This window comes from Esox lucius, chromosome 7, assembly GCF_011004845.1.
Source record: "Esox lucius isolate fEsoLuc1 chromosome 7, fEsoLuc1.pri, whole genome shotgun sequence".
NCBI classification, from domain to species: domain Eukaryota; kingdom Metazoa; phylum Chordata; class Actinopteri; order Esociformes; family Esocidae; genus Esox; species Esox lucius.
Genome location: NC_047575.1, coordinates 23,277,031 through 23,301,806, shown reverse-complemented (window position 1 = coordinate 23,301,806; position 24,776 = coordinate 23,277,031). Strand labels below are relative to the sequence as shown.

The window sequence follows — 24,776 nt, the reverse complement described above, 5'->3', positions numbered from 1 at the left end:
AAATTGCTGACACTATTATTTATGAGATATGCCTCCTCATTTATAAATTTTTCAGCATTATCAGCTGACAGTATTTCTGTATTTTGAAAGTACTTAATCTTGAGAATTTGAACTAAAATACAATTGCAACCTTTCCCCAGAGGGGGGTATCATTGTGCGATTTGGCAGTGTCAATGTCTTACAGAAAGTTATGTTCATTACTGTAAATAAACAAATGATATTGACACTATTATTGGCACCGAAGGCCTAATATTTGGCTGCACATCATTGTGAAATGATTACTGCTGTTAAATGGTTCTTATGAACATCAGCAAGTTTCCTGCACTTCTCTACTTGCAACATGGCACAATCTTCAGCACCAAACCACTCCAGGTTTGCAATGTATGAGGGGTGCCGTTGCCCAACTATTAATTTGAGGTTGTTTTCTATGGAATTACGATCCGGACTCATTGTTCGCCATTTTAGCAAAGTCTAGTATTTTTTATTAACTATTCCAGAGTACTTTATGTTCATTTGGGGTCATGCTGTTGGATGATCCAGAACCTTCAATGGAGATACAATTTCAGGGGACACAAAGAAAATTGCATTCTAAAACATTCTCCAGAAGGATGGTATGATTTTGTCCAGGCCTTTTCTTTTGTTTCAATATATAAATGCACAATTTCAGTCTCAATTTCAAGACTTTTCTTGGTATGTAATAGTTATGACACCAACAAAGCACCTGTGAATACTTTTTTTCTCACCCCATTCAACTTGTTTACAATGGGTGTTAAATGTTGTTAACCAACTGTACATCTTCGTCACACCATCCCTACACAGACTTACACATAATACCAGACAGAACAATTACAAAAAATAATTTCAATTTATTGAAATATTTTAGAAAAAAATACAAACCGTTACTTAGACAAATTTCACATAGGCAGTAAAGCATAACCAAAAAAACTCCACATAGCCTCAATGTTTTAGACGACTAAGTAAAATTTGTCGTCAAGTCAAATTTAGCTGAAACGGGAATGAAATGTAACATATGAACACATTACCTAGATACATACACAGCTAATGACCTTCAGAGATGACAGGCGGCTCGCAACTTTTCAGCCAGGGAAGCATCCGTTCTGACTAGCCCAATAAATTAAACCTTTTAAATAAGGATGTTTATAAATGACATGGGCATTTGAGAGCAAAGGTTTTGTAGTTATGCCACAACCTTTTGCCATGTTTTAGCAGTTTTGCTGTGTTTAGCATTTTGAAACCTTGGGATTATCCTTACTTTGGTCTTACATAGTCTTACACTTTGGTAAAAATGTAGGTATTCCCTCAAAGTTGCTCAAGTGATCCTCCTTCCTCTATGGAGTGTTGATACAGCAATTTTATAAGGTTCTAATGGCAATCCAATCACACAATGCACAGTGTTAATAAAAAGATTGTAGTTACTTAATCAGTCATTGAAAGAGGAAGACATCTCAATACTAATACTATCAAAACCACACATTTTACACACATTTTACAAAGCCTTGATCATTCAAAGAAAACTTGATTTTCCTTTTCCAATAACAGTGTTATTTAGTTTATGTTAAAATCAAATACATATGCCTAAGTGTATATGATATGTAAGGCCAATTGGCGAGGCATTGCTTCTTTTATTAATAAAACTGCAAAAACATTAACGTAAGGGGTATTTCAAAACTTGCATAATTGATTGAAGTTATTGACTTTGGGTTTCACTGAGCAATAATGTCAGTTTACTCATCCAAAGTTAAAACATTCTGAACAGATTCTGGCTCAACACAACATTTCATCAGGTTGTATATCCTATTGCTCCCCCTTAAAAATAAACCTACAAATGTCTCAGGATTTTTGATACTCTGCCCTTAAAGCAAGGAACTGATGGGTTCAGGAAAATGGAATAAACTGCAAAACAGTTCTGATATTTGGGGGTAAAAACCATTACTGAAAAATACACTATTCTGACCACCTCAGCACCAATGTTTGTGCAACCTTTTAGTCAATGTCTGGATGTTTCCTGTTGCTAACCACAAAGCTAATGAAAAGGGTGTCATTTGTGTCACCAAGCAAGAAAGTCTGAAATCCAATAAGTTGAAGTTACCTCAGACTTTCCTATCTACTTCAAAGATGGAGGTCAAAACTAGCACAATATTCTGCAGCAGCATGGTACCCAATTGCAAGGCTAATTAGCTAGGCGAACAGGTGTTATGGTCAAGTGTGCATGATAACCGTGACAACATGGAAACCAATGAATTAAGATGTCTGATTTACTTGGTTATTGTTGAGGCATGTTCCGAAGCCTTTAACAAACCTACAATTACTCTGAAAAATCTGACTGGGCACTATTCTATTCTCTAGTATAGGTGCATTATAAAGGAGAAGGGGTTCCATTGCAAACACACATGCCAGTTGTAAGAATTGGGAACTTTTCCAACAAAACTCACTTCTCATAAGAATACAAATTATTGAATTTAAACAAACCAGGGTAATAGTTAAAAGCTGAGCTAAAACCTTTCATGTAAACCCCAAAGGGTTCAAATCTGATCTCTTATAAAGAGAGACTGACATATGGAGATTCAAATACATCAATCTGAATATATTTTCTTTCTTCCCAAAATATACAAATTCATGTCGGGCCAATGATAAAATCTGGATTTCATGACAGGATTTTATGCATAGAAATATGAGTTGATGAGACAAATCACTGACTTGAATTAAGGATCCAGTTCTATTAATTCTGTCTATGCATTAAACCCTTTCCGACAGCCAAACTATGGATAGATAACTTTTAAAACTAGACCCAAACACTGTGCAGCGGTATTAAAACACCAGTGTGCCTATGTGCATGTCCATTTCTTAACGAAGGAATTGGTAGAGGCTTACTTCAACAGTGTCCCTACCATTCATGTTAGTTTGTCTCCTCTTTGAAATCACTGATCTGACCAGGCTGGATAGGTTAAGCAAACTGTTATTTGGCCTTCGCTTTCATATTAAAGGTTTTCTTTTATACAATTTCTTATTCTAATCAGTGTCTTTAGAATAGGAAGCAAAATGGGAACCATTAGACATCCTGCTCAAATGAAATGGGATTTGACCATCAAGTTGAGTGTTAACACATCCCTCACTTGAAACCACATTACAGCATAGGCCTGCCACCAGAAAACCACAAATTAAATAAAAAAAGCACACTTGAAACACACAATTACAAAAAAGAAAACAATATTGCAACAATTGCGTACATAGCTACGTTCAGTCACACATCATAACATCAAACTGACAGGGCTAAGTGTTGAACAGCTCAAACAAGACATTAAATCACTTATAGAATCACACATTTATCATTAAGCCACATTTCAAGTAAATTTGGTAGCAGTGTATTCTATTGCATTTCTCCATCTAATCTAGTTGGTTTAGCATAACCTATACTTGTAGGCCACAAGTGAAATACTGATATTTGCTACCTTGAAGCAAATAAAGGCTTTGGTTAGGTGATTGGGCTATACAGAGTTATAGGCCATTCACATGATATGAGCAAGAATGCCATTGCACCAGAGAGAAATACAATACTATTGATTAAGGATGACGCTGCGCTTTCCTAAATGGCTGCATCCAGAAAAGCGGAGCACACTTCCCAAAAATACAACCGAGTTGCTGTGCTCAAAGTTCAAATTAACTGAACTTTGACTCCTGAAGTTGTTGACCTCCTAAAGCGCAACCAGTAAGCTTACAGCATGTGGTCCAGTCGTTCTATGAAGAAAATGTGTTTGTCGCTGAGTTTTCACAACGATACAACACTACACTGAGTGCACACCAGGATCTTTACTAACAACACAACTGAATGGGAGGGAAATCAGCACACCCATGTGACTGGAAGTTAATAAGGGTAGAGCATCAATTGATTTTCAAATGATGCATTTATACCTAGCCATGTTAGTTACTGAAGGAGGGCTGGTACAGTTGCTAGCTAACATCATTAGTCACTTTTTCATGGTTTCCCTGGCTAGCAATTTCTCCCAACCTTGCAATAGCACATACTACCTACCATGTGAATGGCCTTTTAGTCCTTCTCTGCTATCAGCACACATTTCATGTAACTCCCAACTACAGACATGGATAGTGTTTCACAGCCTTACTACTGACTGCAATATAAAAGAAAAAACAAACAAACAAAAAAAAACAACATTTGAAATCACAAGGACGTAAGATAAAACCAGCAGAGAATAGCATTTGCAGCATGCCATTAACAAAAACATACAAACCAAAGAAATTAAAGCCCCATCCAAAAACTGGAGTAATAAAATTTACATCCAAACACAAAATTCCACCTCTTTGAACTAGATTGTCGGTAATAACAGCTTCTCTTCAAACCTCAATAGTAGGTTTCACTAAAGTGATTACAAAAGAAAACTCACAAGTAACAGTTACCACAGCAACAACAAAAAAAATCTGAAAAGATTTTCTGAAGAGTGAGAAAAAAAGCAATTAAAATAATAGAAAAATGTATGCATATTTGGAAATCCAGATAAAATGCGATGCATTTTAATATTTGTGAAAATAAAACAACTGCAGCCAGATACACTGTATATGCAAAACATATATTGCGTCACCATACATCAAACATCTGTATTAGGCATAATCTTAAACATACTTTGTCTGCATAGCCAACAGGTCCAGGGACAGAGCCTCCACAAATCTGTTTTAACTCAGTGGATCCCAAGGTCCTTTAACTATACTGCCCATCCACAAGCCCACAAGTCCCTTCTTCAAGTATTGTATTCAGAAAGTCTTGGAGTGCTAGATGGGAGGAGGCCTCACTCCTGCGTGAGAAAGCGCATCACACAGCATGTCTGTCACAATACAAAGAGACGGGCCACAGCGGCCATCCTGCAGGCCACGGGGGTCAAACAGCCCCATGACGAGGGAGTCATCAGCCTGGCTGGTATCCACACTCACCTCACTCCATGGGGTTGTTGCTGCTGGCCTGGACCCCAGAACCGGCCCGGCTGATCTGCAGCCAGGGAAGCTTAGCGCAGTTTTTGAAGAGCTGCTCGATGGCGATGTGACGAACATGGAGTTCCGACGTCAAAGAGTCTTTCTCCTGCACAGCCTCCGTCAGCTCCTCAAATACCTCTGTAGAGGGGACAGAGCACATTAGTCAAGTGCAGGGCTCTCTTACAACCCCACCTCTAGGGAGGGCATGGCAGAGAACTCAGAGCGAAGGAACCAGTGTAGACCAGGGACGCCCCTGCCCCTGCCTCACAGGAGAAAACGGATTAGGCATAACGGGCAGCTAGTAATGACAGCAACACAAACATATAACCTCTATGCGTCACCCCGTAATGTACCCTCTTCTCTCCCCCAATTTAGTGTTTTCCCAAGTGGTTACTGGGGCCTTGTCTAATAGCAGAATCTCCCAGCAGGCTTGGGGGTCAAAGATCCAGATATGAATAATCCTGTTGTCATCTGTGCATACGTGCCCTGACCCCAACAACAAAATATGGAGAAAGGGGTCTGAATACTTTCCAAAGGCCCTGTAGATATTGTTAGGTAATAATTCAGAAATCAATTTACAGTTAACTTCAAAAGATGGCTCTTTAACCCTTGGAGGCCACCGAGGATATGCATGTGCAAAATGAAATATCTTACTTTGTATCTGTTGCAGGAGCTTGCCGTTCAGTTGGTGGAGCTCATCCACACTCATTTTATTCACTGGAAGACAAAATACAGAGAATTGGTAAAAGAAATATACAAGAAAACAGCATGCACGATGAAGTAAACCAAACGCATTCTAAACGGTTCTCTGACAAACCTTCAGGCACTTGTCGCATAGCAACAACAAACTATGCAGAGAAAGTGCTACGGGTCAGAAAGTTACACTGTCGTCATTTACAAAGGAATGGGACTCTATGAATGGCATGAAACTGGCAGCACCCTTGAGACACAGCCATCCACTTTTCCAGAGGATGTGCAGCAGACAAATAACCGTGGTGCCGTGACTGTGATTGGACACAGAGAGCCCAAGGACACGGAGTCAGAGTGGAGACAGGAGTGTGAGTAACTTGGTCCTGGCCTGCCTCACCACATAATTAAGCAGGGGATTAGAGATGGCCAACAGGAAATGGAACTCTTTTACATTTTAGTAATTAACATACATTTCTATCCAGAGAAACATACAGAGTGCATACTTTTTTGTGATGGTCCCTCATGGGAATAAAACCCACAACCCTCTACTAAACTGAGCTACACGGGACTTCCTCAATGGCTAACATTGAGGAAAAAGACCCATACCCCCAGTTTAGGCTGCACCAATACAATGCTTTTGTATCCATGTCATTCAATCAATTTGATCAAAGCTTGTGTGGTGTGCTTAGAATGAACGTAGGCTAATTATAGCTTTTGGTATAACTTAAATGAAGACAATTAAGAACTCACACTCTTCTCTGGTGAGACCATTGTTTGAGTGCAGCGTCTGGCGGTCTCCCCCAGAGGACTGGCTCTGGCTGCAGTGATGAAGGCCCCTCCTCCCATTGGTTCCCCATAGGCCCTCGAGGCTCGGTCTGTCCTCCAGGAAGTCCAGCTCCTGGGCTGAGTGGCACTCCAGAATGCTTGTGGCATAGTCCGGCAGGCCCCCTGTTCCTGTTCCCTGGTTACAGCGTGGGGTGTAGCGGGGAACCTGGGCGTCTGACTGGGGCAGCAGTTTATGGTCTCCATTCTGGCTGTAGCAGATGAGCTGGTGCTTGCCCCCTCGCCGGCTCAACCCTCCATCTAAGCCGACGGAGTCTTTGTTCTGGGCGTACTGCACAATGCGGCTGATCTTCTGGCTCAGGGCCAGCTTCATGCCCTCATAGGCACTGCGGGAGACCTTGGAGCGAGACAGCTTCTGGTTGGCAATGAGGTGGTACTTCTCAAAACATTCCCGGTGGCCTCGTAGGGATTTAGAGTGCAGGAGGGTGGCATGGGACACACCTGCAGCAGGCAGAGACCGGAAGACACAGGACCATCAGAGAAGGCAATCACATGCTCACTGCAATGCTGTATGTGTTTCAAACGTGAAATGGAACCGTGTTGTTGGCCTCGCTTCTTTCCAAGTGAAGCAACAGAAGATTTGAAAGACTTCCTGCTTCAGAAGCTTTTCTTTAAGAACATACTACTACAGCCAAACGGTATTACAGTAGTGACCTATTGCATTGCCGTAAATTCAAAAGACAGGTTGAAGTATTCTGATGTTCATGGGAAAGCTGCTTATATTGGGCTTAGTTTTTGAACCAGGGAAAGAGTAGGGCTAGGCGATTGACCAATCTTAAATACAGATACATTTGCAATACATATTAGGAACTTTACTCCTCCTCCTCTGACCCAGTCAAGAATCAACAAACCTCCACTCTAATCAAATATGACCATCAGGGACTTTTTCCATCCATTACTTAGTCAAGTGTTAATACTAAGTCAATCACTCCTCAATGCTCCTATCCCATAGACAGAAGACTAGGCTATACTACAGACAGGGTATAAAGTTTTAGCCAGGTAACTTTGGTCAAAAGAGTTCAACTTGAAATTACCAGTACCTTGACAGCAGATCACCTTTTAGCCAGGTACATTTAACTGAATATTAACTGGATTAAGCAAATAATATGATTTCATGGGGGCCTACGGCAGGTCTGATAGATGACATGGGTAAGGATGAGGATTGAGACTTGACTATTGCAGGATTGACAAGAGGCGAATGAATCACATAAAGACTCTCCTATCAGCAGACAAAGCTGGCAGGCCTGGGCTGCCTCATCCTAATGACTAGCCATTTTCTACTACATCATTTATATTGCTTTTCAAAAAGCATTACTGCATTTAATATTCAAAAATTCTTTAAGTGTTCATGGGATCAAGAACCATTTTTGCAAAGATAATTGCTCTGACCTTCCTTTTTAAGGGCATTACTTTATCTGAATAATCTAATTTAATTTCTATGAAACGGAAGTGTATTGTGAGAGCTCTAGATTATGGGGGAAATCAACTGAAAAAATACACATCTGCAAGCAGAAATGGCTGGGTCCTTTCCTCCCATTCAGTCCCCATAGACTGCCCCATTCAGTCCCCATAGACTGCCCCATTCAGTCCCCATAGACTGCCCCATTCAGTCCCCATAGACTGCCCCATTCAGTCCCCATAGACTGCCCCATTCAGTCCCCATAGACTGCCCCATTCAGTCCCCATAGACTGCCCCATTCAGTCCCCATAGACTGCCCCATTCAACTTATGTCGCAGTTCGTCCATCGCAACATAAACTTTACTTTGGGCTTACTATATGTAGCTACTGAATATTGTGGCCAGTGAAGTTGATCCTAAACTAATCCTAATTTGTTTGGTCACTGGCCAGAGTAGATACCTGGTCTCCTGTCTGACAGACAGCATCTCTAACCACTACGCGATTGAACAATGGTAGTCGGTCCGTCACATTCCCTCTTCTTGGCCGGCTCCGGTTACGTGGTCTGGCTAAATCTACTAGCGGGACTGGTGGGTTAATAAACAAGGCTTACAGCAGAAGAATAGTGTCATTTCTTTTCTCAGAATGTAGAAGTCTTTTCCCAGACAAAATAGGTTTGAAATTGACAAACAAAAGCAAAATAATAACTTGAAAGAACATTTAACTATTGCCAGGATTTAGTAACATAGTTAATATACTATTGAAACAAGTATCAAATACATAACTGAACGCTTACAACACCAGCCGACAGGAGCTCGTAAACGCCATGTCTGGACAGGACACACCTGTTTAACACATGAACACTAATGAATTCTAATACACCAGTGAAGACAGACCAAAGACGGGGCTGTCGGCGCCACACTAGATGTTTGCATGGTGGATGTTTGTTTCACAGTAGGAAGGGCCTCCTTAGTTGATCCTCTTTAATAGCTGTCGGAGTTGCTCTCCTAACTGCTCATCCTGGGCTGGTTTTAAGGGCAGTGACACAAGGGCAGTTAATGACAACAGGTGTAATCAATGGTTCTCTGCCTGTAGTGCTGACGACTGGGTTTGTCTTTCGCAGGGTCCCAATGTCGCAAGCTCGCAATATTCAATATAACAAGGTTTTCATACTGAAACAATGTGTATGGTATGTTGTGTAAATTACACTGTCGTTTAATACAGAATGTACTTCCTACAATGGATATAGTTTAAAAAATGTAATACAACTAACAGCTAACATCAGCTGATACCGATTGCAAGAAATTACCTGGATGATTTATTTGCACAAGCATTTTGCAGATTTAGCAAATTTTTTACATATTAGCCATAGACAATAATGTTATTAATTTGTTATCTAGAACGAAGGGTCCCTTTGGCACCAGTCCATTCTGTCTAGAAGAGCTAGGCTAACTAACTTGCTGTTGGTTGCTGAGCAGATGGCCAAGTTCACTACCATGTTGTTTGCTAATATTAACAACATGAGAATTTGATGACCGGTCTGCTTTCTTTTAGTTTATGTTTGAAACTTTAGCTTAGTAAAATGTGTGTTCATGGGTTACTTAAAAAGTTAAGTCAGTGTTTGTACATACTTCAGGTCGGTCTACTGTCTCCTTCAGGCCTATTTCAATCACACAGACAGACAAGCTGGAACCCAAAGAGAGGGATTAGCCACATCAAGACGGGGAAGGGTGGTAAGACGGACGCTCTGGTTTGATGAGTTAACCTCAAAACAGAAGTCCAGGAAAGACAGGAGAGGAAGAATGCATACACACCTGCCAAATAACTAGTCTAAAATACAAGACATACAAACTAACAAAAATTTTTAAAGTCTCTGTAGCTATATCAGGTCATTAGAAAATATAAGCCCCAGCTTTTTAGATGAATGAGCTTTTTAAAAATGTTCATCAATCTAATCGTGTTACAGCGACACACATTTCCTGCTCTTTTACATTCATATCACAGACAACAACAGAAAGACATAACTGAAACCATATACCAGACAAAAGTTAAGTGGAGGCTAAAACCTTCAGCAAGCCCAATTTGTACACACGCAAACTGAACAGCATCAAGAGAATACAGAAAAAAAAAAAGCAGAAAACCATTGAGTTGTAAGCTCATCATCAGCTGATACGATTCCCATCCACTTCCATACAAGGACACCGTTTATACAAACAAGCTAAATTAGACACATACCAGGATGACACACACTTATTTGTTTTTTACTATATGTGAGGACCAGAACTCCCCATAAAGATAAAAAAAAAACAGAATATTAGGTCCCAACAAGTCTTTTTAGCTGGTTTCCAAGGCTACTTCTGGACTACAGTTTCAGGGTGAAAATACAACTGGGGTTAGTGTTAAAATTTGAGCTAGTTTTAGGAATTATTCATAGAAATTTGATTAGGAAGATTAAAGTTTGAATTTCAGGAAAGAAACAATAGGGAATTTTGTTGTAGTGTTGACCATGAGCACTGAGACAGACAGCACTGTGGTGGATTAGTCTTAACGAGAAATCTGTGAGGCTCGAAATGTGAAAATGCTGGAGGTTTGCGGAGCTGGCCGGTGACAGCATTTTGTTTCACCAAATAACACACAGGCCCAATGGTCAAATCACAGGCCCAAAACCAGAGCAGCGCCCCATGAGCCGAGCCCTCAGCCTACAGCTAAGCAGCTTAACAGCTATGGTTAGCAATACTCCGACACAAACAGGAACAAACACATGTGACTCAATGTCTTTGGCAGAAGAATTCCACAAAGCAAGGACTTTCAGGCAGTAGCCCTCGGGGCAACATGCTTGTGTGAACACAGGCCTGTGAATCATCTTTTTGTCGGCATTAGCACATATCCAGCTGAAGCACTTCAGCTTGCGTTCAGAGAAACCCAGCCACAGAGCAGTCGTATCATCCAAGTCCTGCATAAACTGATCTCTATGCTGCCAGAGTCAGACTACTGTTTTACGTCGGCCTGAGGAAAAGCAAAGGAAAGACAGAGAAGGCAAACTTGATCGGTTTCATCATGCCATGCTAAGTAACAGATTCCAACCAGAAACGCTAGAGCTAATCTCAGGGACTAAAGAAGCAGATAGATGTGTAACATCCATCTGGTCTAATCCAGATTTGTCTCTATTTAGCAAACACAGTTTGGCAGAACTTAGTACTCCAGACTGAAGGCTGAGAGGGTCAATCAATGTGGGGGCTGGAGGCCTAATCTTAGTCCTATATGACCATCTAGAGCAGACCTGGGCAATATAAGGCCGCTGGGCCGGATCCGGCCTGTTGAGTCATTATATCCGGTCCGCGATACATCCAAAACTTTTAAAATAATATAAATAAAAAATACCTGACGGGGTCCGCAGATTACGTTACTTTATTTACTGTTGCATATTTATTTATAAAAGTTGATAACGAAAGCAGAATATTAAAAAAACTATTGACAGGAAAGTATTTATTTGCAGATGTCACAGGTAAAGTAACTTGCTTAATATGTTAAGCTAACATCACCATTTTTAAATAGTACAATTTGCAGAGGCACTTCCAGAGCAAGCATGCAGCGAAATACAAAAACTGTCAACCCATGCTACAATTCAACAAGTCCAAGCGCAGATGCAGCCTCACTGATGAACGTCTCGCAGCAGAACCGCACACTGCTTCAGCAGACCCGCACACTGCTTCAACAGAAATGACTCCTGACTTCACCTCACTTGTCAACGCCCATACGAGGCTCTCCTGTTCATATTGAGTGAGTAGCCCTAAACGTTGATTTCTTGGTTCTGGGCTGCTGGAATAGCTGTTGATAAAAGCATGTAGTACAAAAAATATACTGTATGAAGTTAGATGACGGCAATTATACCAACATTTGCTTTGAGTGAAAATCTTCAGAAGTGATTTCATAGACTTATGTCTGCCCTAATAAATATGATACCTATATAACTGTTATACACTAAACCTTATGTAATGTAGCTTATGCTGTTGAGTTGAAAGTTACGTTTTAAAGCAAATGTGTTGTAACATTTCTGTTGAGTAATAACCCTAAAAAGGGATTTTTTTAGGCCTTTGCCTGCCATAATAACAGTTGTTAACAGAAAATAAACAAAACATTGTTCAAGTAAATTAAGTTTAATTATGAAAACGGTGTTGCATGGAAAACAAATATGCATAAATATAATATGCAAGTTAACAGAGTTAGCTATGTTGTGTGTTTTTTAGGCATGTTGGTTAAAAAAGTAATCTGGCCCACGATGCTCTCTGGCATTTTCAGAGTAGCCCCCCAGTGAAAGACATTGCCCACCCCTGATATAGGGTGTCTCAGTTCACCGTAACCATCCCTTCTTTGCCATTCTTCAGAGCTGTCCTAAGGGCTGCCTTGACCAAGGTGATCAATGTTAGCCTTTTTTCTTTTTTTTTTTTTTTTTTACTTTAAAAGCCCAAGGAGACATGTTATTACTGTGAGCAATAAATCAAGCTACCAAGATCCAACCATTGGAATGAAATTGGAATAAACAGCTGTTTTTCCATAACAAGGGTTTTAGATTTCTTGCTCAAGTCAATCATGTTAAGCAACTACCATCAGCTTTGGACATCATGTCATTCCTCTGGAGTCCAACACTGCCAGAATAATAAGGTCAACCTGTGTGTAACAGAGGTTTCAGAATTGAAAGGAAATAATGCACTTGGCACTGAATGTTATACTTATGGAGGTCACCTTTGTTGCCAGCTGGGTGAGTCTTGCTTCAACACAAATAGTGTATTCCCCAGAATGTTATATATATTTCTTTAACCATTAATACTGAAGGCAGAGTGGTATTCTTTTTTTGTCAAGCCATAACTAATATCGGTTTACATGACAATGCTGATCATTACTGAAGATATTCAACTTTTGGTTCTAAACAAAAGGGATGGTTACCAAAGCTCCCAAATCTTACTGCCAAATTTCTTTCAAAAAGGTGGTTCCAAATTTCTGTTCCAAGGGGGACAAATAACAGAAAAATCACAAACAGCGTGTGCTTCATGTAAACCCATTTGGCAGAGGTGGGGGACTCGAGTCTGACTCGAGTCACAATTTTCAGGACTTGTGACTTGCTTGATTAAAGTATGAAAATGACTTGACTTGACTTTGACTTGAGAACAAGTTACTTGAGACTTGACTTGAAGTGGAAGACTCGACAATGACTTGAACTTATAATAAACAAACAGCAATAAAATTATTTTACATGTTGTGACATCAGCACCACTGATCAGCGTATGTGCCTTTAACGCTGCACAATTCAAACCGCGCCAAACATGGCAGACAGTAACGTTAGTCGAGCTCCACAAATAGTATCGTTTGGATACAAAGACGTTGAACTGGACCGTGTGAATAAAAAAAGATTTGCCAGATGCAAAATATGCAACAACGTCAAATTTCATTCGTTATTTTAAGAACCACAAGGAAAGGTAAGAAAGTAATCTCTTTATATTCAGTTTCACTCTATAACGATTAAGTTACTAATGTAATTAATTAATCTTTTGTTTGTCATAATTTGGCCTGGTTGCATATTATGTTTGTTTTGTTTTCTTGTTAGAAATGGGACCATTCTCATTACTGAATACGTCTGGTAAATAGATGTAAGGAAATTTGACTATAACAGTGGCAGCCTGAATTTTAATGTTGATGGGCATCTTAAAATGAGCGGGCATGTATATTATTACACGTAGGCTATAATGTCTGTATTAAATGTGAGCATTTTCAAGTGTGTGTTCATCTTTTTAGTACTGTGACTTGACTTGAAACTTATAAGGACTCGACTTGACTTGCTTAGGGTGAACCCTTGACTTGACTTGCTTGATTTATCTGAACTGTGACTTGACTGGAGACTTGATGGTTTAGACTTGAGACTTGCTTGGACTTGACCATGTGTGACTTGTCCCCATCTCTGCCATTTGGTATGGCCATCTAGGTGCACGTGCTGAAGACTGTTACCAGTCAGCAGTTTAAAGTTGCATTTTTTTAACCCCACCAACAAATTAACTAAACCCAACCAATAGCTGCACAAGCAATGGTGTCATTGTGCTTCTCATTTGCTGAACTCCTCACCTCCAGCTGCAACAAGCTCTTAGTCATAAAAATTTGATTAGAAAGATTAAAGTTCGAATTTCAGGACAGGAACAATAGGGAATAATTTTGTTGTACCCCCAAAGAGAAGAAAAATAAAAAGTGGGCACTGAGACAGACAGCACTGTGGTGGATTAGTCTTAACGAGAAAGCTGTGAGGCTCGAAATGTGAAAATGCTGGAGGTTTGCGGAGCTGGCCGGTGACAGCATTTTGTTTCACCAAATAACACACAGGCCCAATGGTCAAATCACAGGCCCAAAACCAGAGCAGCGCCCCATCAGTCAAACAGAGTACAACCAAGCCGAGCCTACAGCAAATGCAACCCAACTTCAGACTGCTGACTGGTAACAGCATGTGCACCTAGATAGCCTTACCAAATCAGTTAACATGAAGCACATGCTGTTTGTGAAAAATGTATACTGTTATTTGTCCCACTGAAATGTACCAACAAATAAGCTAAACCCAACCAATGGCTGCACAAGCAATTGGCATCACTGTGCTGCTCACTGGCTGAACTCCTCACCTCCAGCTGCAGCAAGCTCCTGATTATGTTGAGGGTTTTAGGCTGTGGCAACCTGATAGCTCCGTATAGGCTAACTGAACAGGGGTGTTTAGGACAAAGAAACACGCTGACATTGCTGTAAATTTGTTTTTAACTGTGTTAGATGAAGTGGTCCAACCCTGATAACCTGAGCTGCCAATATCCACCAGCATTATGCACACACCTGCCTGAATTAGCCAGTAAGACAGCTGAGAAATTCCTGCTGGGACAAGCATAGGTTTAATGGCTTAGACAACTAACAAATCATCTCCCACAACACTTTTCCTAAAGTGTCTTGTGCACCCAAGCACCTATGGCCAAGCTGTAATGTTGACGCAGGACAGCAGAGCGTTTGTCGACACACACCACACTAACTTCGGCATAACACGGCAGTTCTTTGTTAAATTATGTATTCGGGCAGGTCAATCAAGAAAGAGCTAAATGGCTTATGGTGCAAATTATTCATGGATGAGCCTAAATATTTTACTGCATTCCCAAAACAGGTCTATTAACACAAATGATAATAGCCTTGTGTCCCAAACTAGAATTAGCACTGAAAACCACAGATTACATTTCACCATCCCAAAATAAATACCCCAAAATGCCAGAACAATGGTGTTTGGAAGAGCCGCTATGGGGGTTCATACAGTAATGTCAGCATGTTTCTTTGTCCTAAACACCCCTGTTCAGTTAGCTCCGTATGGGCTATCACGTTGCCACAGCCTAAAACCCTCAACATAATCAGGAGCTTGCTGCAGCTGGAGGTGAGGAGTTCAGCCAGTGAGCAGCACAATGACACCAAATAGCTCGCACATAGCGGCAACATGGGCTCCATCATTCCACCGCATTGTGTCTGACTTGAGCTGCTGAGCCGCTCCTCTCTCTTCTCTGGAATGTTCCCCAGTCTCTCTCCACTCTTCTCTCCCCATCATAACCTTGTTTGTTTGTTTGTTTGTTTGTTTGTTTGTGATATCACTAGCACCAGTAGAGATTCCCTCCTGGTTATGTAACGGGTGGAAGAGGAATTCTGTGGTTTGCCATGCACCGAAGCCTCCTCAGCTGAACCACGCTCTGCTTTCTAGAGCCAGAGGTCACACCTGTGTGAGGGCCAGCGGCGGCAGGTAGGACAACCCGCCAGTCCCACATGATGGCCCCGAGTGTGTTCAACAGCCTGAAGACTGTCACCTCCAGGGCAAAACAAACACTGGTGTAAAACCAGGTTCTAAATCTAAATCAATATTGAATGTGCTCAGCTTTCCAAAACACCTCCCTCGTCTCCATTCACAGAGAGGAGGGCTCAAATGAGGATGACGATTGTAAAAAATAAAAAGGGAAAAAATAAATCTAAAGATAACTCAAATGTCCCTAACTTCATGAAGGCAGAACATCAGTAGACAAAGACCACCAATCATAGTACCAATATACATTGCGACCCATTTTCCGAGACATATTGAAGAAGACACGAGACGTTACATCATTTTGTAAACTTCCAGATATTGATAGCTTAACATGTGTCACATTTTTTATGGAGACCCAGGGAGAACTGCAAATGTGAAGACAACTGTGTCAGAAGTATATCAAGTTTCTGTGCAGTGCGCAAGCATATCGCTCGATTTTCCCACAGTTGACACCCATAATCCTGCATAGTATCCTCACAGGATAATACTGTGAGAGTCTAAAGTAATATGAGGAGACTACGTCAAAGCAAACTTAGACGGACCAACAAGAACGTTTGCTAAAGCCAGAATCTATCCTTAAACCGAGCTGAATGGAACGGGCATGGGGATAATGTTATATATTCAGGTTTCTTAGTTCTGATTCTAATCCATCATACATATAGCTAGCTAGAGCAACATACACACAGTTCCCATTAAAAATCATAAAACCCCACATATTTCAACCACCATAGAGCTAGCTAGCTATAGTACCTAGAATCCCTCTTACATTACAGGCTAGCTAGCTATTAACCAGTAAATGTTGATCCTTGCTTCCTAATGGATGATCTCCATTAAACCATGCAGCAGAACTGTAAAAGCAGCTCCTACACCATTTCTTCCACAGGGGATTTTTAAATGTGTCATGTAGGCTTACACCACTTAGACGTTATGATAACTGTAACTACCTATAGGACAAGGTGACTTGAATCATTATCGGCTACATTTGGGGTAGAGTTAATTGAAGCAACAAACTTCACCTTGTCCTGAACACATTTAAACACTGAGCCAGGGTAAGCCTAAACGAAACAGACATTAATTGAAGTGATTATAAAATTCCTTATGGGATAAAAGCAAAGATAATTCTCATTACATTTTGCCATGGCATCAGGACATGTCGACTACCTACTAGTTTAAATCACACTTCAATCTGAATGAGATATACAGGAAGCCCAGTCATTTCTTCATTTTCTCTGAAAGCAAAGCGAAAATAAACAGTAACACTAAAGTTTCATTGTAAGCATAGTGTTGATACTCTGGGCCTTTAAGCAACCAACCACCATGAATCATTGCTGCACTGCTGGTTCTAGAGAAAAACAGGTGGGGGGAGGGGGCACAAACAGTAGCTACTCTATGGCTGTAGCATCCGTATTAATAGCCACTACTGTAGGAAGGAAACTAGTCAGGAAGGGAAATTCAGATTTGGTTGTCATCCTATCCGGAGGCAATTTGGGACCTGAGACTAAAGGAAAGGGATATTGACTAACATGTAGAAACAAGTGTTTAACAGGTAGAAACAGCAGAGGTGTTTTGGCCCTTCAGGATCAGCCACTTACTATTACCGCTGCAGCTACTGACAAAGCCACAAGGACACACATCCTAAACTGGACCTAAGAAACCACACAAAAAACAAGGACACTCAGAGATGACAGAACAAAGGGTGTTCTTCCTATTGTTTCTTACACAAAACACACCTCTGCTACTCCTAATGGACCTGCAAAGTCGACTGTCAGGTTTGGCCAATCAATAGTTAATAAACACATTTGCTGTCCCTGTCAGCATCAGGCTGTTTCTAAATGGAGGTGATATGCTATCACTGGGCCCTGAGCTGATGACTGGAACATGAACCCTTTCGATGAGGATTACCTGAAAATGTGGACATTTTTTGGAAAGGTACTGACATTTTTACAATCCTAGTTGTGTGGCTCCTGTTATATATAGGAGAAGTGTGTCATCATGACAAATATTCAACTGTGCTAATTTACTTATGAGGGACAGTCAAAGAGAGCGCAAGAGACAAAGGATGACAGGCAGAGGGGACAACGAAGTGAGAGAGGCAGAAATACTTGTACATGGTCCACTAAGAGCAGTGTGGACAGAGAGTAGTCCTTTGTTCCTTCGCTGTCTGCCTTAATGCAGTCAGGCAGAAAGACATGAGCTGTGGGCTTTCATCTAGGTGGTTAGTGAACATAGTACCCTAGCCTCCTCAGGGGTTTAAGCAATTCCTGGAAACACAGGTAGTCAAGTTCTCTTGCATTCCAGACTAAATGCCAATACTGAAGTAATAAAGAAAAACAGACAATACACATCATATGAACAAAACCGGGGGGACATGGGGAAAGACAGAGCAAGAGGTTTAACCACAAGGCATGCTCACACAGCACGTGCCACCCAGGCTACCTCTTACATAACAGCTGCAACAAGGCCAATGGCCACACAGGCTCTGTAAATGTACAGTAACAACTGCCCGCAAAGGCTCATCCAGACACAGTGGAGTAACAATGGTACCACTTTGTGACAGACCGGGGCATCCACACAGTACTCAACACCTATACTGCATTCTGGGAAACTTAGAATAAATCCTCGCTGTGGAATCATCAACAAGTCAACCAGGGAAAACAGGGTACACTCCACTCCGTAAATATTCTCCCGGTTCAGGGATTCCCAAAGTGCTCCGTTCAAGCGCAGCACATATGTCAATGAAAAACATGAATTTCCTGTCAGAATAACAACATGCACTGATCCAGCGACGTAGTCTATTCAGGTATCATCTCGTGCTTCTTCAACAGGATGCCTCTCCCCTTTCATGTGGAGATGAATGCAAAACTCTTCCTTTTGTCTAAGGTCACAGACAGACAGAGAGCCACACAGCACATCAGGTCCCCCTGGGAGTGAGCCTACTTTAAATAGGCCGATGGTTAATTATGAGCGGGGAAGATTTACTTCAGAACATATTTTGGCCCCTGGTATTGCTTCGGAGGAGAGTGAGCAGCAGTGGTCCGCTGTGTTTCAATTAAAGAGTTGGGATGGGAATAGATTAAGGGATGGGTGCACACATCTTATGGGCCCTTCAGACCAACGGTCTGTCCACTGCAACGTGAGGACATCGCATGATCTCCCCGGTGTAGACCACCAAAATCCATCCTCAAAAGCATGCACGTCATCAAGCTGTCAATCTGGAAACCATGACGATTTGACAAGGGCTTTCACCTGGAGACAGGGAACAGATTCTCTGACACCGGTGGTGGGAAGGAGGTGATTCAATCTATTACACCAACATTTGAACCTGCCTGGCCCACAGTTTGCAAACCAAAATGGGGTCAACTTGCCATGCAGACCTTTGTCTATAATCCAAGGCTTTGCTGGAAACGCCTTAAGCCTTGTTCACATTCCAACTGTCCAGTCTGTTTCATTGTGCAGGAAGTTGGGACAATCCACAACGCAGTGGCACCTCAGCGATCCCTGGGGGGGCACATCCTTACAATGTTTCTAAACATTAAGTCACCTTTAGTCGGACCAGAATCCATCGATATAACAGCAAGTAATCAAACCGTAGCGGCAACATGAAATTGTTGCTGCTGGAGTAAAACGTGTGTAGTCATTGTGCAACAAATGTTAAATACAACAATGTGCTAAAACACTGTGGCAGACTATAGAAATGATGTTAAGAATTCCTAACATGCCTCTAAAACCAGCATTTCTCTCCTGTTCTATTGGTTTTCATATTAACTTCATACTGTCCAAAAGACAAAATCCTAGTGATATCAGCATTGCATTAGAGATGTGCATTGGACCGGATTTCATCATCCAAATAGTACGTGTAATTGCTCAAATAGTATTAGGTTCAACAAAATACATGTTTTTAACAATGACACACCACATGGGCGGTACCACATAACGCATTACATTAAGTAGCGTTTTGTGGACAAATAATTTTTTCGTAGGTAATATTAATTCCGTAAATATATTCCACCTTCCCTGGAATGAGTTAACTTTCATCCACTTCCTGGTGACAGGGTCACCACGCCACTACCGCTTGGATCGCCAAAGGTAAACAACAAACATGTGAAAGAGCACGTCATAAAAACGATTTTTTTTTTTTATGTCATGATATGCCATCAGATTTGAGATTGGAATTTCAATAGTAGTTGGAAAAAATCACGTTCATGTCTATTAATATCAACCAAAAAAATACTTAAATGTAAAAACAATGTGGAGTGCAAAAATTAACAAACATGAATGATTACACACACAAGTACTCAAATGCTAACTACATTTTGGTAAATTCAATATTCGACTACATGTGCCTAAGGCGCATCCACATTTTTTGATTTACACCTACCACATACATGGAAACTCCAAAAATATTTACATTGTTTAAAATTGGGTTTTAACTAGAGCATGACCTTTTTGAGTCTGATACACCAACCCTTCATTCAGTGCACCAAAGAGTTCAAAAGGACTACATGAATTAGCTCAATATTAAAATTAACAATATGAAAGTGAGGTTTCCGGTTTACATGTGAACCACGAAGAAGCAACTACTAGACAGGTTTTTTTAGTTGAACATGCAACCTGGGACATGATGCCAAATCTTGATGTATTAGTTGTTGCGGCCCTAGTGGTGTTATTTCTTTGCGTTTCCTTGTTGCCCAGGGTTTACTGACAGTTGGGTAATGTTGGAGGACAAGTGTCAACACGTTTGATGTGTTAGCAGCTATACATGCAACTTTCATATTATATACAGGTATAATACTAAAGCGTATCAACTGTATGTAAAGGGCACAGGAACATGTAACAGATAGACCCCCGGGGGTTTGAGCCCCTGCCCGTTACCTCTCCGACTCAAGTGCCCCGTCTGCCCATCGGCGCCCTCTTTCTACCTGCGCGACAAGCGTCATTCACCCAGACCGACATGCACTGTGCGTCACACGGGCAGACGAGTATGTGTTGTCCGTCTGCGTAATGTGCATCCTGGAAGCTGACAGTCATGAGAAAGCGGACTAGCGCATTGCGCCCAACGTCAGTTCCAGTGCATGCCTATATCCAAGGAGCCCTTTTGTGTATTGATGGCAAATGAAGCTTCATTAGCGTTATTTTAGCAGCAGGATATTGTAAATTTCAATGATGGCTTTTATTTTCAAAATAAAAGCCATCATTGAAATTTACAAGGCAATATAGTTAATCAATATGCTGCTGCTAGATGAATGGCACTGAAGACTTGAATGGCCATCACTACTTTTGTGTCCTTTTGGCCCATGCCCCTGGAATGTTCTGTGCACTGCCCTGAAGACCTGATCAATCCCACAGGTTAAACAAGCATCCTGCCTTCTCGCTCACCTTCAATGCTCAGATCAAAACAGACGTGACAGAAGGACATGGTGCCTGTGTCTGTCTCTAGCTTGCATACACTGCAGACGTTGTCATCATTTAGGTCGATGTTGACAAACTGCTCCTCTTCATCCATACTGCCTGACAGGGAGAAACAAAGTGATGAAAGCACATGACAGGCAATAGGGCTTATACAACATCCAGAAATCATATTGACATCTGAGAGTTAGAGTTTGCCCCCTTCAAAAACCCTTCCTCATGGTACTTTCCAAAGCTACTGACACTTTCTGCTGTTAACTGCTTTAGACTGCATTTCTGATTAAATAAAGATACTATGAAAATGTAAAATCAAGGGATCCACCTTTAAAAATAAAATACATTGTACTACTGATATGTGATTACTCCCAAAGCCGCCAAGTATTCTCGATTCAACATGTATCTGCTAAAATATCTGTGACCTGTTTTAATCCAAGTGGTCGGTAAATTTAGGTACATCTAGAATTTCCTCGAATATTTGGCAGGAAACAGACATTTCAAAGTAGAAGCAGATACCACTAGACTACGGCTTCGATAATGTACCATTCAGGAACGTGACAGTCAGACACCGTTTAATTACACAGGTTCCTAAAAATCTCATATGTAGACATTACAAAATAAGAGGGTAAAAGGATATATGCCCAAGACAACAGTTATCGAGCATCTCGTTAAAAAGAGGCGTATTCACAACAGTGAAGATTTTGGACAAGACTATAATACAGGCTCAGTGAAAGAGATGCATGTTCCATATCTCAGGCGTAAACATTTCGTTTATTGATCGCAACAAGGTTTGAACGTTTACACCTGATGATGCCCAGTCAGGGAGTGCACCGACATCCCGAAAACAACGGATGATATTCCATAACTGTAGTTATACTCTAGTTAGCTAACGTTTGTTATTGAAAAGGAAGGGATACCCACAGTACAGTTACATCTTCACAAAAACATGACATTTATGTCGGAAAAAACGTGAACATCTAAAGTTACATAACTATATACTGTAGCTTGTTACCGATATATGAACATACTATGTTGAAAACTACCATCTAGTAGATATCCCTTGCATCCGCCACAAATGTGTGGTTAGTTTACTACATAAGATTGAAATTAGCAGGCTGCTAGGAAAAGCTATACAAGTTGCTGCTAGCAATCCGCGCTAGCCAAGCAAATAGCTAGCTAAGTCGTGACCCGTTATCTCGTCGTCAAGTAGTAAAATGTCCAACAATAGCACAGACATAACTGTTAGGTTCACTATAAAACAGTGTAATCTGTTATTTCTAACATACATCTACCTTGTAGCTAGCTAATCCTTTGTCAAATCTTCCAGAAATTCGCGGGTGTTTAATTCCCCTTCACCTTGGTCGTCGAGCGCCAGTAGGGCAATGAAGTACTGTTGATGGTCGCTACTAGCTCCAGGACCAGAGCACATTACCAGAGATATTGGATATAAAGGTGAGATACTAATGTCTCGGCCCTGAAAATGGGATTAGTTGTACAGTGCATAACGAATCCAATAGTCCAATGACGACTCAGCAAAGCATGTTTTATTGAACGAATATTCCAATAGAAGTGTTGACATCAACCTCCAGTATTGGGAGTGAAATGTTAGCCTCGTAAATAAGTCTATACCATATCCAATTTTAAACAGGGACAAACTCCGATAAAAATAAGTATCAGAGATATCACATGCATCACAATTTAAGCATTACTTGTATTAGATCAAATAAGCTTCACCTATTAATACACCAATGCATTATTACCTGGATTAAATTCGACAAAAAACAAAATAATAATCACCCACTAATCCGTTTGCTTTATGTGGACAGAATCTCGACGGAGTAATGCTCTCACTAGACTGTTCCTCTCTGATGTTGCTTTGAGTGGAGTGGAAACTCCCACCTTATCGGAATAAACCACTTGTACATAGGAGGGTGAGTTATTATGCCAGTAAAGCGTACTGTTAACATATATTACATTATTACTCACATCTAAAAGAAAATAAATGGTATAATAAACAATAAGACATTAGAGACCGTGCTGTATCGTGAATACAGGTAAAGGTAAATAGCATGTCGCGTCGGGCCTGTCTACCCATTTACCAATACCTGCGACTACTGCACTCTCTAGCGTGCCTTTTCTTTAATAAAACGTTACCAGTTTTAAGAACAGGGTCACAGATTCGAACCATTCGTTAGTTTTTTCATATTTATATGTAAAATAACTGGTTCACGGTTTTATCACAAGTTTTACCACAATATATATATATATATTTTTTTTTTGCCGTCTTGCTTAACTCGGTGACGTCAACAAAGCAAGTGAAACAATGACTGCTTTTTTGTTTTTTAGGTTTTGTGTTGACACTTTGATGTATACACGATGATAATAATAATAATATATATGCCATAAAGTAAGTGTGCGCGTTTGGTTGGCATCTACAGTTAAGTTAGATCGCATATCAACGATGAAACTACTCTTCCGAATTCGGACAGACTTTTAAACAAAGAGAAATACGTGCGAGTAGATTAACGCACGCAGTTCGGACAGCGACATGAAGTCTTGAGGCGCAGTAATTATTTTTTGATGGCCAATACAAAACAATCGAACGATGTTCAGCATCCATATTCGGAAGAGCCATTTACATGCATTTACTTGTTAAATAGATCATAATTCTTCGACCACACAATTACTTTAATGACAATATTTCGTAATGTTAATTGAAACTTGCATATGGTTAACATCTTAAAAATAGTACAACATCCAACTATAATATAAACAAGATGACCATCCAACAGCGCTATGTTGTTGCTTCACGAAAGTCACATGTGGGGGAATTCCGTTTGTGGACTGTTTGCATTGTGGATTTCCTTTCAGACGACGACACCTGTTGGAATGTATTATTTTGGGTCATTTCAGTTTCATTTTAACTTGCCTCCTAACAGAACAAACTTTCCAATTAAAGTGCACCATGTCACAAAGCTCGAATCACTTCAAATTGGTTTCTTGAACATGACAATGAGTTCACTGTACTGAAATGGCCCCCAGAGTCACCAGATCTCAACCCAATAGAGCATCTTTGGGATGTGGTGGAACGGGAGCTTCGTGCCCTGGATGTGCATCCCACAAATCTCCATCAACTGCAAGATGCTATCCTATCAATATGGGCCAACATTTCTAAAGAATGCTTTCAGCACCTTGTTGAAACAATGGCACGTAGAATTAAGGCAGTTCTGAAGGCAAAAGGGGGTCAAACACAGTATTAGTATGGTGTTCCTAATAATCCTTTAGGTGAGTGTAAGATAGAAGACAATTGAAACCCACCATTGAGGTCAATGTAAAAACAACCAAACAGGAATGTTGCCTATCAATATGAAACGGTAAGTATACCCTTTTAATTTTACAGTCCAGACTGATTGCATGTATGCAACATGGTTGGAGGCTACTCATGCTGAATAGCCCACCTGACGTCATACAAAACAAACATTTGTTTCTCACTCACACAGTTCTCTGATCAGGGGATTCAATGTGTATTGACTGCCCACCTTTGAAAATAAGTCTAGTAGCAGTCACAACCAGGCTATGAATGACTAATGG

At 40.7% G+C, this 24,776-nt stretch overlaps 1 protein-coding gene across 7 annotated transcripts in view; it reads right to left on the bottom strand.

Annotated features, from left to right (window-relative positions):
- Nucleotides 1-23,060, bottom strand: part of c7h21orf91 (chromosome 7 C21orf91 homolog) — a 28,341-nt gene extending 5,281 nt beyond the window's left edge. For 2 of the 7 annotated variants that reach the window (XM_010870733.4, XM_010870732.3), the window contains exons 1-5: nucleotides 22,478-22,675; nucleotides 21,159-21,290; nucleotides 6,442-6,975; nucleotides 5,656-5,718; nucleotides 4,963-5,139 (exon numbers count right to left, since the gene is read on the bottom strand). In XM_010870733.4, the coding sequence (XP_010869035.1) occupies nucleotides 4,964-5,139; nucleotides 5,656-5,718; nucleotides 6,442-6,975; nucleotides 21,159-21,285 (900 nt within the window). In that variant the 5' untranslated portion in view covers nucleotides 21,286-21,290; nucleotides 22,478-22,675 and the 3' untranslated portion in view covers nucleotide 4,963. Of the gene's footprint in view, nucleotides 1-851; nucleotides 5,140-5,655; nucleotides 5,719-6,441; nucleotides 6,976-21,158; nucleotides 21,291-22,477; nucleotides 22,677-22,945 lie in introns of those variants that run through there. The other 5 variants (XM_020048256.2, XM_020048258.2, XM_020048257.2 and 2 more) reach the window with 5 other exon arrangements.
- Nucleotides 23,061-24,776: the final 1,716 nt, after the last annotated feature.